This window comes from Hemicordylus capensis, chromosome 1 (assembly GCF_027244095.1).
Source record: "Hemicordylus capensis ecotype Gifberg chromosome 1, rHemCap1.1.pri, whole genome shotgun sequence".
NCBI classification, from domain to species: domain Eukaryota; kingdom Metazoa; phylum Chordata; class Lepidosauria; order Squamata; family Cordylidae; genus Hemicordylus; species Hemicordylus capensis.
In genome coordinates, this window is record NC_069657.1 from 351,893,722 (window position 1) to 351,907,616 (window position 13,895).

The window sequence follows — 13,895 nt, forward strand, 5'->3', positions numbered from 1 at the left end:
GGTGATTCTCTTTATTTAGCAGGGGCAGAACAACTGGCCCTATCCACCCCCAGCACAGTACCTCCAGTAACTGTTGCTGGTGTCTATCTTATGTTTCTTTTTGTTGGTGTCTTCTTGTTGCTTGTGTCTATCTTATGGTGTCTTCTTGTTGCTGGTGTCTATCTTATGTGAGCCCTTTGGGGACAGGGATCCATCTTATTTATTATTTCTCTGTGTAAACCGCCCTGAGCCATTTTTGGAAGGGCGGTATAGAAATCGAATAAATAATGTCTTTTTTCCTTCTTGCTTTCTCACTTTCTAGCTCTGCAGAAATTCAGTTGCTATTGCAACCTCCCCCCCCCCCTCATTTTCTTGTTTATGCATTTGAGTTTTCTGCTGAAATGTTCCCTTTGCCTAAAACAGCTCTCATCTGCCAGACTCACTTTAAATCTCTTTGAACCTCTTCTGTGACACCTATCCTGAGTCTTGTCTTTCTGTCTGTCAGTCATCTATTTATCTATATGGTATTTCATTTATACATGCACTTCCTTCTCTCTTCTAAATATACACAAAATGGAACAGTATTTATTGTACAAACTGAATATTCAGTGTCATGACATGATCTTTTTTTGCCTATCCCAATAGCCAAGGTACTTGATAGCGAAATGCACAGCGTTTCCTCATTAATATCTATGGAGAGGGGAAAGTTCTATACACATGTATCGGAGTATATCATAGTTCATATGGCTTCTAATTCTGACTCCAGATAAATAATTGGTGAAGGTTACAGAAATATAACACCTATCCATAAAATGTTTGATGTAAGCTAATTTGGTTTTCAGATGGTGTTGATTATTTCTAATTGAAATTGAGTTTTATGCTGTGTATCTATAGTGCTGATTTTGATATTGGAGTTATGACTTACTATTCACCATGAATCATTTTAAGGGACTTCATTAAGCCAAAATTACAGCTTAAATGGCTCAGCAGGGAAATGCTTGACTAACAAGCAGAAGGTTGCCAGTTCGAATCCCCACTAGTACTATATCGGGCAGCAGCAATATAGGAAGATGCTGAAAGGCATCATTTCATACTGCGTGGGAGGAGGCAATGGTAAACCCCTCCTGTATTCTAGCAAAGAAAACCACGGCTCTGTGGTCTCCAGGAATCGAAATCAACTTGATGGCACACTTTACCTTTAAGCGAAAGGAAGGACTGTGCAATAATTTATTGCTGAAAGTCCTAATGTGTTTTGAGGTTAAGAACCTCTTCCTCGAGAGGAATTACACACAGTTAAAGAGTTAACTGTTGAGGATAGGTCTTACCTCTTTACTCGTCCCCAATGCCTCTTTCCATCTATCTCCAGGTTACAGTGGCCAACTTTCAGACTAATAAAACAGATGCATACTTTCCTATACTAAAAAGCTACAGATTGCAGTACTCTTCTTTGATTCAGCTGCTGTCATCCTAGACATATTAGATATAATTTACCTTATGGCTTATTTTTAAGAATAAGTGTAATTGTTCCACAGAATGAGATTTTTCAGTAGAATCAGACAAGCCACAGAGAGATTTATTCCACAGAGGATATCCCATTTCATCTATACAGCAAGCAAGAGCTAGAGCTGCCCATCAGCGACGAGAGGCATTACTGCAGAAGAGACCGAGAACTAGTACCTGGAGAGAATGATGTACAGCCTTCCATTTAATCATATAACCATGGGGTGCACAAAAGCTATATTTAAGTATTGGTTTCTTGTACAAGACATGCCTGGGTGTCAAGACAAGCCTATTATTGCTTTTAGCTGCACTAGAAAGATTTCCAACTGGCTTGTGAAAAGTGATACTTCTCTTTCTGTCAGACAACAGGCTATCTCCACGTGTGGGTCTAGTCCTCCCCAGGGACATTTTCCCTGTAGGAATTGTGTGTATTGTTATGCCCAGGGGCGTAACTATAATAGGGCAAGGGGAGACAGTTGTCTGGGGGCCCACTGCCTTAGGGGGCTCCCCAGAGGCAAGTCACATGACTGACAACCTGGGCTTCCTTCAGTTGTATTCATCCTCCAAAATGGATGTGAGTGTTAAGACCTGGAGCTACCAGAACAGCATGTCTTTCACTAGTACCATTAAATGACTTGCATCGTCCACAATTTACAAAACCTTTTAAAAAATAATTTAGGATGATGTTCTATTGCGGCACATGGGATATATAGATATAGATATAAGAAATTTTATTATGCTTTTTGTTACCACTATTCAGCCTCATTTAAGATTTCTGATTTAAGATTAAATGAGTTCTTCATGAGATGAGCTTCAGAAAGGGAGGAGCATTTTAAAATCTTGTCACTGGGCCCACTCCAACCTTGCTACGCCCCTGGTTATGCCATCATACTCAAGAAATTCCTCCGTCCTGGAGATCAGTACACTGTTTCATTTTATCACATGCAGTTCTGAATCTGTGATTTATGTTATCAAGTGGCCCTGTCAGTTGTTTTATGTAGGAAAAACTGCCAGAACCTTAAAGAGAATTGGTGAGCACCTGTGCAACATTAAACATAAAAACGTGCCCATCCCTAGGCTTTGATGAAGTGTTTCATCCACATCTGAGGCAGTGGAGAGCGGACACTTTAAAGGGAGGAAGGCAGATCTTACCTGCCCCTTCGCTACACCTTTGCCATCCCAGAGCAGTGCTGTTTCTGTTAAGCAGCCGGGATGCATGTGCTTAGCAACAGGAAGCTCCCTGTGCCCAGCAGGAAATGGCATCTGAGCATGTTAAACTATTTTAATTGTAAACCAACCAGAGATGCAAGTTTTGGGCGGTATAGAAATATTTAAAATAAATAAATAATCTTGACTGGTCAGAACTGAGTGGTTAAGTGACAAATTTAGAATTACTCTTGATTTTGATTCCCCGTTGATTCTGTTTCTCCATTGATTTTGCCTGGAGATGAGTGTTGTTGAATAAATATCTCTGAATGGTAGGGTTTCTTCTGTATGAGCTATATTTCCATATAACTACATGAAGAGTTGAAATAATATGTATTATAACGTGAAAGATTCCTGTAGAGTATCTTTATAATTAATCCTTGAAAACATGCCTATGGGGATGCGTCCCAGCACCCAGCGGATTGGCTGGGTAGTGGGAGCTCACGCACGGCAGTAGGCCGTTGAGCTGCTGCCAGGGGAAATAGCAGTGGCCTGCGTGCCTGCTTGGCTGCCAGGAAGAGGAGGCGGTGGCTGGAGGGGACAAAGAAACCAGGAGGAGGGAAGGAGAAACCGTGGGCAGTGGGGGGAGGGAAAGTGGGCTGGATAGGCGTCAGGGACAGAGTCAGGGAGAAGGGGCTGAAGGCAGGGAGAAGAGTCAAACTAGGGGCACAGACGCTATGTGCCCGGTCAGCTAGTGACTTATTATTGCTTCTATTCCAGGTGATCAGACTTTAAGAATTTGGGATGTAAAGGCACCAAGACTCCCAGTGATAATTCCTGCTCATCAGGCTGAGATTTTAAGTTGTGATTGGTGCAAGTATGATCAGGTATAGTAGCTGGGAAATATATATTGCTAAACACCAAAAAAAACCCACCCTGCTTCTTATCTACTGAATATATTTTATGGCTGGGTAGCATATAAGTAAATAATAATATGGTCTTACTCCACCAAAATTCAGCTTTCGGTTTTTTTTACAGATTTCACTGGAGGAACTTAAGAAAATGTTTAACTGTTTCTGTGAAATAATCCACTTAACTTGGGCTGGATTGCATCCTTATTTTTTAAAATCACACACCACTGATATTTTCTCAACACCGCAAAATTGACAGTTTAATGTATCTCTCATTACTCTCCTTTTACCATTTCCTTAAATGATTTGTGCCCCTGAGATAAAACTGAGAGAACACCTTTGTTTTTAAGTTATTCCATTCCAAAAGACAGAAATGTGTTTCTCTGGAATTTCATGTTTACATCATCTGCATCTTGGATGTACTGGTACTTGTGTTCTTTGAAAAGTTAACAGTATACAGCCATCCAGTTCTCAAAAGACCAACTAAAATGCTGCCTTTCACCTACCTGTCTGTGAGCAAGCCTTGCCCATTATCTGAACAACTGTGATGCCATGTGGAATTCATAAATATTTCAATTATTAAGCAGTGTTAAATTTTGATTCTCAATGGGGTTTTTTTTTGCAGTTGAATATGCATGCTCAAGTATGAAATATACAGACATCCTTTCAAATATAAAGGGTTTGTATACGTATAACACCATATTTAGGGCTAAGGAAAAGGAGACCTAGAGGCAGATTGGATTAGCAGAGGAAGTATTGGATAAGTGGGAAGTAGAGTAGGTATATTGACTTGAACTAATCCGCTTAATCTGACTGTGGATCTCTAGTATTAAAGCATTCTCATCTTGCTTTTCTTAAGTATATGTGGACTGCAACTCCAGATGAATAGTTTTTTTAGCCACAGTTCCTAAATGTGGAAGTTAATGTGTTTGTACATCTTATTACATTATCAGAACTTGCTGGTAACAGGTGCTGTTGACTGTAGTTTGAAAGGCTGGGACTTGAGAAACATCCGACAACCAGTATTCAACCTCCTTGGCCATACTTATGCAATAAGAAGAGTAAAAGTAAGTTTAAAACATTTGTCCTCATTTGACTGTATATTTCTATGAATTTATCAGTGATTTGGACAGCTGACTTAATGGATTAAATAAAAACAAGCAAACAAAAAATCAAAGAGAAACTAAAGGTTATATCAGGGCTGTGCTTGATTACTAATGTTGCTCAGCAATATTAGGGTTTGGCAATTGACTGGCTCCAAAGAACTACCTGACTACTCCAGCATGCCCAAGGAACTGTTGGGTTAGGGTTTAAAAAAAAATATATATATATATCTATACACACACACACACAGCAACTCCTTGATTTGAACAGCAATCAGATCAACAGGAATTTAAACAGAAGATTCCTGTTAATGGATGAATGGTTCCAATAGCAACAACAGAAAACCCCACCCACTTGCTGTGCCCAACCAAGTTCTTGGGTGTTCCTAAAGTAGTTATCTGAATCCTGGCCAATGTATTTTCTTGTGCAAAGAAGCCCCCATGGAATTAAAGATGCATTTAAAAATGACAACACTGACTTACTTTTAGCTTGTCAACAAAATGGACTTTTTGACTTTAAAAAAGTAACTGGAGGATATCCTGAAGTGGCTTCTACGGTATGTTTGATAATAGGAGGTTTACTTCATATATCTGTTGGAACTTCTTGCTGCTTGAGCACTTTAAGAAATAGAAAGGGGGCATTGGGGATTATAAACTTTGTTGTGAAGAGTTGTTTTTCACCACTGATCTGCTTGGAAATGATGAATGAAAATTTTGTTCTATAGGAGCCAGAAATGAGTTTGATGGAGTTTGGCTCCTGATTCCCATCTTTGCCGCAGTCTTTTGGAAGAGTTCATCCCTGCTATCTGTGCCAAGGACTATAATAATATATCTACTCTACTCTCTGCTGGGGGTGGGGGGGATGATGAGAAACTGTTGTGCAGTTGCCAGTTTTCAAGCTTGAATCCAGTTATCTTAATAATAATAATTAAAAGAAGAGTCTTAGGAGAAAGTACAGCCTTGGCGCCAGCATTATAGCATATATATCTCTTAACTGTTCTGTGAAATGATACAGATTTAGAGGCATGTTGCTTTTGCTGAATTGGGAAGAGTTTTAAATGCTTCAACAGTTTTGTTTACTGCAGGTTTCTTTGTAAGCTGAGAATTCACATTCGGTCTCTAGCCCAAAGAAACATGTAATAGCCATTGTCATGTAAAGGATTTAAAATTGAGTCTAAATCCTAATTTATATCATCGCTGCTGGATGCTGCTATAACAAAGTAGACATTGGCAACTCTGTAGTGGGCTTTATATAGAATAACATTGCACTGTGTTATAAATTCAGTTTTCCATTTCACTCCATTATGTTATATTATTAAACACTATTATTAGTAAATCTCTCTCTCTCCCCCTCCCCCAATCATGTTGGTAATATTTTGGTGTTTTTTAATTTCTTTGCTGCAGTTTTCACCATTCCACGCCACTGTATTGGCCTCCTGTTCCTATGATTTTACTGTAAGGTACAGTAATTCTTTTTAATTTATATACATATAATTTTGACTTCCACGTTATGAAGTGTACACATGTTTTTGCTTTCTTTGCATGAAAACAAAATTTCCAGGGGAAGGAGTACCTTCTGGGTGTTTGACACTGTGAAGCTGATGTGTGGAAAGACATAATCCATTATTTATGTGATTGTTAGTTGTATACACAATTATGAGAGGAGAGCAGGTATGAATTGTCCCCTTTGCTAAGCAGGGTCCTCTCTGGTGCATATGAATGGGAGATTACATGTGAGCACATTCCCCTTAGGGGATGGGGCCACTCTGGGAAGAGCATCTAAGTTCCAGATTCCCTCCCTGGCTTCTCCAAGATAGGGCTGAGAGAGAATCCTGCCTGAAACCTTGGAGAAACTGCTGCCAATCTGTGTAGACAATTCTGAGCTAGATGGACCAATGGTCTGACTAAGGCAGCTTCCTATGGGAGAAATCTGGGTTCTACCCACTTGTTAAGGAAAAGGTCTTCTGCTGTAGGAATTGAAGTTGTTACTTCACAATTATGTGAATTTTCAAAACAAAAACAAAACAAAACAAAAGAATCAGAATTTTCTGATGCCCTAAATAGATTATGATCTAATGTAGTATGCTGGTTTGATTTGTATAATTAGTTTTTTATTGCTAACGAAAGTATTGCATGTTAATTGTATATGCTAATATACAATTAATTGTATAAATTTCTCAAGAGTTTTCTTGATAGCCATAAGTATTTGAATTGAAATACGACTGAGAAAAAATCCAGCAAATCACATGTAATGTGATTTAAATTCAAGCAAATTTCAAGCTTTCAGTATGAGGACAGTATTCTATCATGACACATTTGAGATGTGTGTCCCCCCCCCTCAGTTGTTGCATTATTTGCATAGAATTGTTCAAAATATTTACATGTATTAATTCCCCTCATTCAGTAGTGTCACTGTAGTGATGGCACACACAAGTTAGATGTGGGTTTTGTTTTATTTCCTGTTAATGCATTTTGACTACCTCAGAGTACTGTAACCAAAAGCAATAAAAATGTAACAGTTGTTATACAAACACTTCCAAACTTCCTAATTTAACAAAAGAAATGAGACACTTGGTTTGCTGTAAATGAAACCAAAGCTGATCACAGTTGTAGTTTTGCATTCACATTTAGTCCATGATGGAATAAGAATTTTTGCTTTTGTTTTGATTCCCAGTGAGATGAATTTGTAACCTGATTTTTCATTTGGATTATTATTATTATTATTTTATTCCCCATCTCCATTTACAAATCAACACATACACGCACCTACCTCACATTCTCATAACAATCTTGCACTTCCTAGGGATAATTGCATGCAAATTGTATTTGTATCCATTAATTATGTTGCTTATAATTATAATTAATATAATAACCCCTGCTAACTTGGCAAAGAGGCACCTTTTAATGTGGTGAGCCTCTTTATTTAGCAGGGGAAGAGTAACTGGCCCTATCCACCCCCAGCACAGTACCTCCAGTGACTGTTGCTGGTATCTAGCTTGTGTTTCTTTTTAGACTGTGAACCATCTTATTTATTTACTAGTGTTCTGAAGCCCGTTATAATAACGGGCGCTAGCCTTTTCCTCTCCCCTTTACTGTTTTTTTTTTTTAAATGCAGCCTCCGCCGCTGCCTCCGAAGTCCGTCCCTCCCTCCCTCCCAGCTTCCGAAACCACCTTACCCTGTCCCGTTACAGTTGAGCAAAGAAAGTCCTAAATTGAGGAGGGAGAGAGGAGCTCTCAAGCAGTGCTCCTCCCTCTGCAAAGGCTCTGCCCGAACTGGCGCTTGGGACTGAAAGGACGCCTCTTGCGTCCTTTCGGCCCCAAGCGCCAGTTCAGGCAGAGCCTTTGCAGAGGGAGGAGCACTGCTTGAGAGCTCCTCTCTCCCTCCTCAATTTAGGACTTTCTTTGCTCAACTGTAACGGGACAGGGTAAGGTGGTTTCGGAAGCTGGGAGGGAGGGAGGGTGGGACTTCGGAGGCAGCGGCGGAGGCTGTATTTTTGCTTTCTGTTTTCTTCGGCCTTCGCTCGGCCCCCGGTCCCGGCCTCCATCTCCCTGCGGCGGTCTGGGCCTCCGCCGCCATTCCCCCTCCCGCCACCCACCGCGGCCCGTGTCTCCGGCCGGGGTGGCCACCCAGGGCTCCGGCGGGCCCGCCACCCAACGCCGCCGCGGCCCGCGGCTCCAGCGGGCCCGCCACCCCCCGCCGCCCGCAGCTCCGGCCGGGTCCTCCGCTCCCTGGGGCCTCTCCCTTGTCGCCGCAGGTGTCCTCTGGGCAAGGCGGCGGCGGCCAGTGTTCGCCGGCGCCGCTCACCCTGCTTCTTCGGGGCGGCCGCTTCTGGCCGCCCAAGATGGCCACCGGGTGCCGGCCGTCGTGTCTCCCTTGCCCTGTTCTGCGCATGCGCTCCGCGCATGCGCAGAACAGGCCAGGGAAGCACAGACACACGCTTGGTGTCCGTCCACGGACGGACACCAAGCGTTTTATTAGAGAGGATTATTTCTCTGTGTAAACCACCCTGAGCCATTTTGGAAGGGCAGTATAGAAATTGAAATCATCATCATCATCATCATCATCATCATCATCCCAGGTCCTTGGGAAGGACTTGATGTCTGAATAAAACAAGCCAGTCAATAACACCTGTCTGACTGTGTAAACAAGAAATAATAATATTCTATTCTATTCTATTCTATTAATTTATATATATTAGCTTCATAACACTAATGTTTTTAAATGGAAAATGTTCCCAAATATTTTATCACTGTACCTCACTATCTGGTTAAATCAATGTCAATTTGGTTCCTTAGAACAAAAAATGTTACTGTTAAAGATTCTTGCTTAATCCCTTTTAATCTACGTTATATCTTTTGTGTTTAACAGATGGTTTGTAGTTTACCTTCTGCTTTACTCCAGTGTAGTATTTTATTTGAATCTGTAAAGAGCATATATTGCCTGTGTTGCTTGAGGAGTTGGACAGGGTGTTTGGAAGGCTGAGGCCTACCACGTGCGTCCTCAACGCTTGCCCTTCATGTTTGGTGAAGGCTCCTAGCAAGGGACTAGATCCATGGTTGGTAGGGGTAGTGAATGGCTCTCTAGAGCAGGGTGTGGTGCCCCTTTGCCTGAAGGAGGCGGTCATTAGGCCCCTCTAAAAAAAAGCCCTCATTGGACCCAGATGACTTAAATAGCTTTCAACCAATTTCAAACCTCCCCTTCTTGGGCAAGGTGTTAGAGCGTTGTGGGGTCTCCAGGCAGTCCTAGATGAATTGGATTACTTAGATCCTTTGTAGTCTGGCTTCTGACCTGGATACGGGACAGAAACTGCCTGGGTCGCCCTGGTGGATGACCCATGCTGGGAGATAGACAGAGGGAGTGTGACTCTGTTGATCCTCCTGGACCTGAACAGAACACAGCGAACAGGGATAGCAAACAGGACATAGGAGTTTTGCAGGAGTTTAGCGGGAAGTGTGCGGGGGAGCCTGGAACAAGCCCCTGTGATCACAAGGAGCCTGGTGGAGAAGAGAACGTAAGTACATATCCCTCCCTCGTTTCCCTCATATTCTTGGGAAAGGCTGTTTGGACAGTTAAATAGCTGACCATTACAGCTGAGACCTATCCTAATAAACTATCTAATAAGAGGACAGTAAACGTCCTAAATACTGTAAACAGCCAACAAAAACAGAATGAAGATACAAGGTCAGCAGGGGAAGGGGCACTTCCCAGTGTATTGCACAGAGTGCCACATGTATGACTATTTGCCCCATGGGCAGAAGTCATGGGTGTGTGCTCGGTGCAAGGAGCTCCTGGCTCTCAGGGAACAAATCTTTTCCCTTGAGACCAAGGTGGCGGATCTGGAGAAGCTCAGAGAGACAGAGAGGCATGTGGACAAGACCTTCAGGGATATGATAGAGGTATCCCACTCTGGGGCTAGTAGCTCCTCTGCTGTCAGGGAGAATGAAGGTCTTGGGCAAGGAGGACATCGGTCTGAGGAAGAGGGAAATGCTCCTTTAGAAGGGACCCCTTCCGTGGATGATGAGCCCATATCCTCTTGCACAGGGGATACTCTGGGGGGTGGGGGCCTCCTTGTAGTTGGTGATTCGATCATTAGAGGGATAGAGAGATGCGTTTGTGACCTGCGTGTTGACCGCACGGTGACTTGCCTGCCTGGTGCGAAGGTTGCGGACATTACGCAGCGTCTAGACAGGCTCCTAGGCAGTGCTGGGGAGGAGACAGCTGTCGTGGTGCATGTCGGCACCAACAATGTGGGGAAATGCAGTCGGGAGGTCCTGGAAGCCAAATTTAGGCTGATAGGTAGCATTTTGAAGTCCAGGACCCCCAAGGTAGCATTCTCAGAAATGCTACCTGTTCCACGCGCAAGTACAGTGAGACAGGCAGAGCTGAGGGGTTTCAATGCGTGGATGAGACGTTGGTGCCAGGAGGAGGGGTTTAGATTTGTTAGGCACTGGGACACATTTTGGGGCAAGCAAGGCCTGTACAAAAGGGACGGGCTGCACTTGAACTAAGATGGAACCAGACTGCTGGCGCTTAAAATCAAAAAGGTTGCAGAGCAGCTTTTAAAATGACACCTGGGGAACAGCCGATGGGAGCTGGGCAGTATCCCATTTGGCAAAAGCCATTCTTTAAAGTGTGAGGCTGCAAAGAATTCAGATAAAACAGAAGGGGACAGAGCAGAACTGCATAAAGAGCAGACGGGAGCCTGTGCCAGCAGGTCAAAGAGTCAAAAGAATAGCATACATCACGGGAGAGATTCAGTGTCTAGATGCTTATACGCCAATGCCAGAAGCCTCCGAGCCAAAATGGGTGAGCTGGAGTGCTTGGTTGCTAACGCAGAAATAGATATAGTGGGCATAACAGAAACATGGTGGAACAGTGAGAACCGGTGGGACACTGTTATCCCTGGGTATAAACTCTATAGAAAGGACAGGGAGGGGCGCCTTGGAGGAAGGGTATCACTGTATGTTAAAGAAGGGATAGAATCTAACAAGCTAGAAAACCTAGGTGGTCTGGAGTCCTCCACAGAAACCCTATGGGTGACAATACAAGGCCGGAAAGGGAACGTGCTACTGGGGACGTGCTATCGCCCTCCGGATCATAATGCCGACAGTGACTGGGAGTTGCAGGAGGAAATCAGGGAGGCGTCAAAGAGAGTCAGGGCTGTAATTATGGGTGATTTCAATTACCCTCACATAGACTGGGTAAATTCACATTCAAGTCAGGACAAAGAGGTCAAATTTCTAGATACGCTAAATGACTGTGCCCTAGAACAGTTGGTCATGGAACCAACCAGAGAGAAGGCAACCTTGGATCTAATTCTGAGTGACACCCAGGACCTGGTGCGTGATATCAGTGTCATCGACCCTTTAGGGAGCAGTGACCACAGTGCCATCAAATTCAGCATATGTGCGGGTAGAGAATCACCAAGGATGTCTAACACAGACATTTTGAATTTCAGAAGAGGAAACTTCTCCAAAATGAGGAGTATGGTGAAAAGAAAGCTGAGGGGGGAAATCAGGAGAGTCACTTCGCTCCAGAGTGCATGGAGTTTACTCAAAACCACAATACTAGAAGCCCAGTTAGCTTGTATACCCCAAAGGAGGAAAGGTACCACTAAGTCCAGGAGGATGCCAGCATGGCTAACGGGTACCATCAAGGAAGCCATAAAAGGGAAGAAGACTTCCTTCCGAAATTGGAAGGCCTGTCCAAATGAAGAGAACAGAAAGGAACACAAACTCTGGCAAAAGAAATGCAAGGTGACCATAAGGGAGGCAAAAAGAGAGTTTGAGGAACATTTAGCTAAAAGCATCAAGAGGAATAACAAAAACTACTTTAAGTACATCAGAAGCAGGAAACCTGCCAGGGTGGCAGTTGGACCATTAGACAATGAGGGAGTGAAATTATTATTCAGGAGGATATGGAGGTTGCAGAGAAGCTGAATGAGTTCTTTGCATCTGTCTTCACGGCAGAGGATAGTGAGCATATACCTGTTCCTGAACCAGGCTTTTTAGGGATGGAGGCTACAGAGCTGAGTCAGATAGAAGTGACAAAAGATGATGTTCTAAACTGTCTGGAAAAACTGAAAGCTAACAAATCACCAGGGCCGGATGGCATCCATCCAAGAGTCCTCAAAGAACTCAAATGTGAAATTGCCAACCTCCTTGCTAAAATATTTAACTTATCCCTGAAATCGGGCTCTGTACCAGAGGACTGGAGAGTAGCAAATGTAACACCGATTTTCAAGAAGGGATCCGGGGCGATCCGGGAAATTACAGGCCGGTTAGCCTAACGTCCGTTCCAGGCAAATTGATGGAAAGCATCCTCAAGGATAAAATTGTAAAGCACCTAGAAAAACAGGCCATGCTTGGAGTGAGCCAGCATGGCTTCCGCAAAGGTAAATCTTGCCTAACCAACCATTTGGACTTCTTTGAGAGTGTCAACGAGTGTTTGGATGAAGGTGATCCAGTTGACATAGTCTACCTGGACTTCCAAAAAGCTTGTGACAAAGTCAAAAGTCTCATCAAAGACTCCTGAGGAAAAATCTCATCAAAGACTCCTGAGGAAACTTAGCGGTCATGGGATAAGGGGACAAGTACATGTGTTGATTGCTAACTGGTTGAAAGACAGGAAACAGAGGGTAGGTATAAATGGAGAGTTTTCACGATGGAGGGAAGTAAGAAGTGGGGTCCCCCAGGGATCTTTACTGGGACCGGTGCTTTTTAATTGATCATAAATGATCTAGAAGCAGGGGTAAGCAGCGATGTGGCCAAATTTGCAGATGATACCAAACTCTTCCGGGTAGTGAAATCCCAAACGGATTGTGAGCAGCTCCTAAAGGATCTCTCCAAACTGGGGGAGTGGGCGACAAAATGGCATATGCGGTTCAATGTTAGCAAGTGTAAAGTGATGCACATTGGGACGAAAACCCCCAACTTCAAGTATATGCTGATGGGATCTGAGCTGTCGGTGACAGAGCAGAAGAGGGATCTTGGGGTCGTGGTGGACAGCTCGTTGAAAGTGTCGACTAAATGTGCGGCAGCTGTGAAAAAGGCCAATTCCATGCTAGGGATCATTAGGAAGGGGATTGAAAATAAAACGGCTAACATTATAATGCCCTTATACAAAACTATGGTGCGACCACACTTGGAGTACTGCGTTCAATTCTGGTCACCACATCTTAAAAAGGACATTGTTGAACTGGAGAAGGTACAGAAGAGGGCAACCAAGATGACCAGGGGCCTAGAGCACCTTTCTTATGAGGCAAGACTACAACACCTGGGGCTTTTTAGTTTAGAAAAAAGACGACTGCGGGGAGACATGATAGAGGTCTATAAGGTCATGCATGGTGTGGAGAAAGTGGAGAGAAAGAGATTCTTTTCCCTCTCACACAACACTAGAACCAGGGGTCACTCCATGAAATTGATTGCCAGGAGGTCTAGGACCAACAAACGGAAATACTTTTTCACACAACGTGTGATCCACTTGTGGAACTCTCTGCCACAGGATGTGGTGCCAGCCAACAACCTGGATGGCTTTAAGAGGGGTTTGGATGACTTCCTGGAGGAGAGGTCTATCAATGGCTACTAGTCGGAGGGCTGTGGGCCACCTCCAGCCTCAAAGGCAGGATGCCTCTGAGTACCAGTTGCAGGGGAGTAATGGCAGGTGAGAGGGCACACCCTCAACTCCTGTCTGTGGCTTCCAGCGGCATCTGGTGGGCCACTGTGCGAAACAGGATGCTGGACTAGATGGGCCTTG

At 43.6% G+C, this 13,895-nt stretch overlaps 1 protein-coding gene across 1 annotated transcript in view; it reads left to right on the top strand.

Annotated features, from left to right (window-relative positions):
- PEX7 (peroxisomal biogenesis factor 7) overlaps nt 1-13,895 on the top strand; it is a 108,082-nt gene that overhangs the window by 38,942 nt on the left and 55,245 nt on the right. The window contains exons 6-8 of the mRNA XM_053288763.1: nt 3,406-3,512; nt 4,490-4,603; nt 6,044-6,099. Coding sequence (XP_053144738.1) covers nt 3,406-3,512; nt 4,490-4,603; nt 6,044-6,099 — 277 coding nt within the window. The remainder of the gene's footprint in view (nt 1-3,405; nt 3,513-4,489; nt 4,604-6,043; nt 6,100-13,895) is intronic.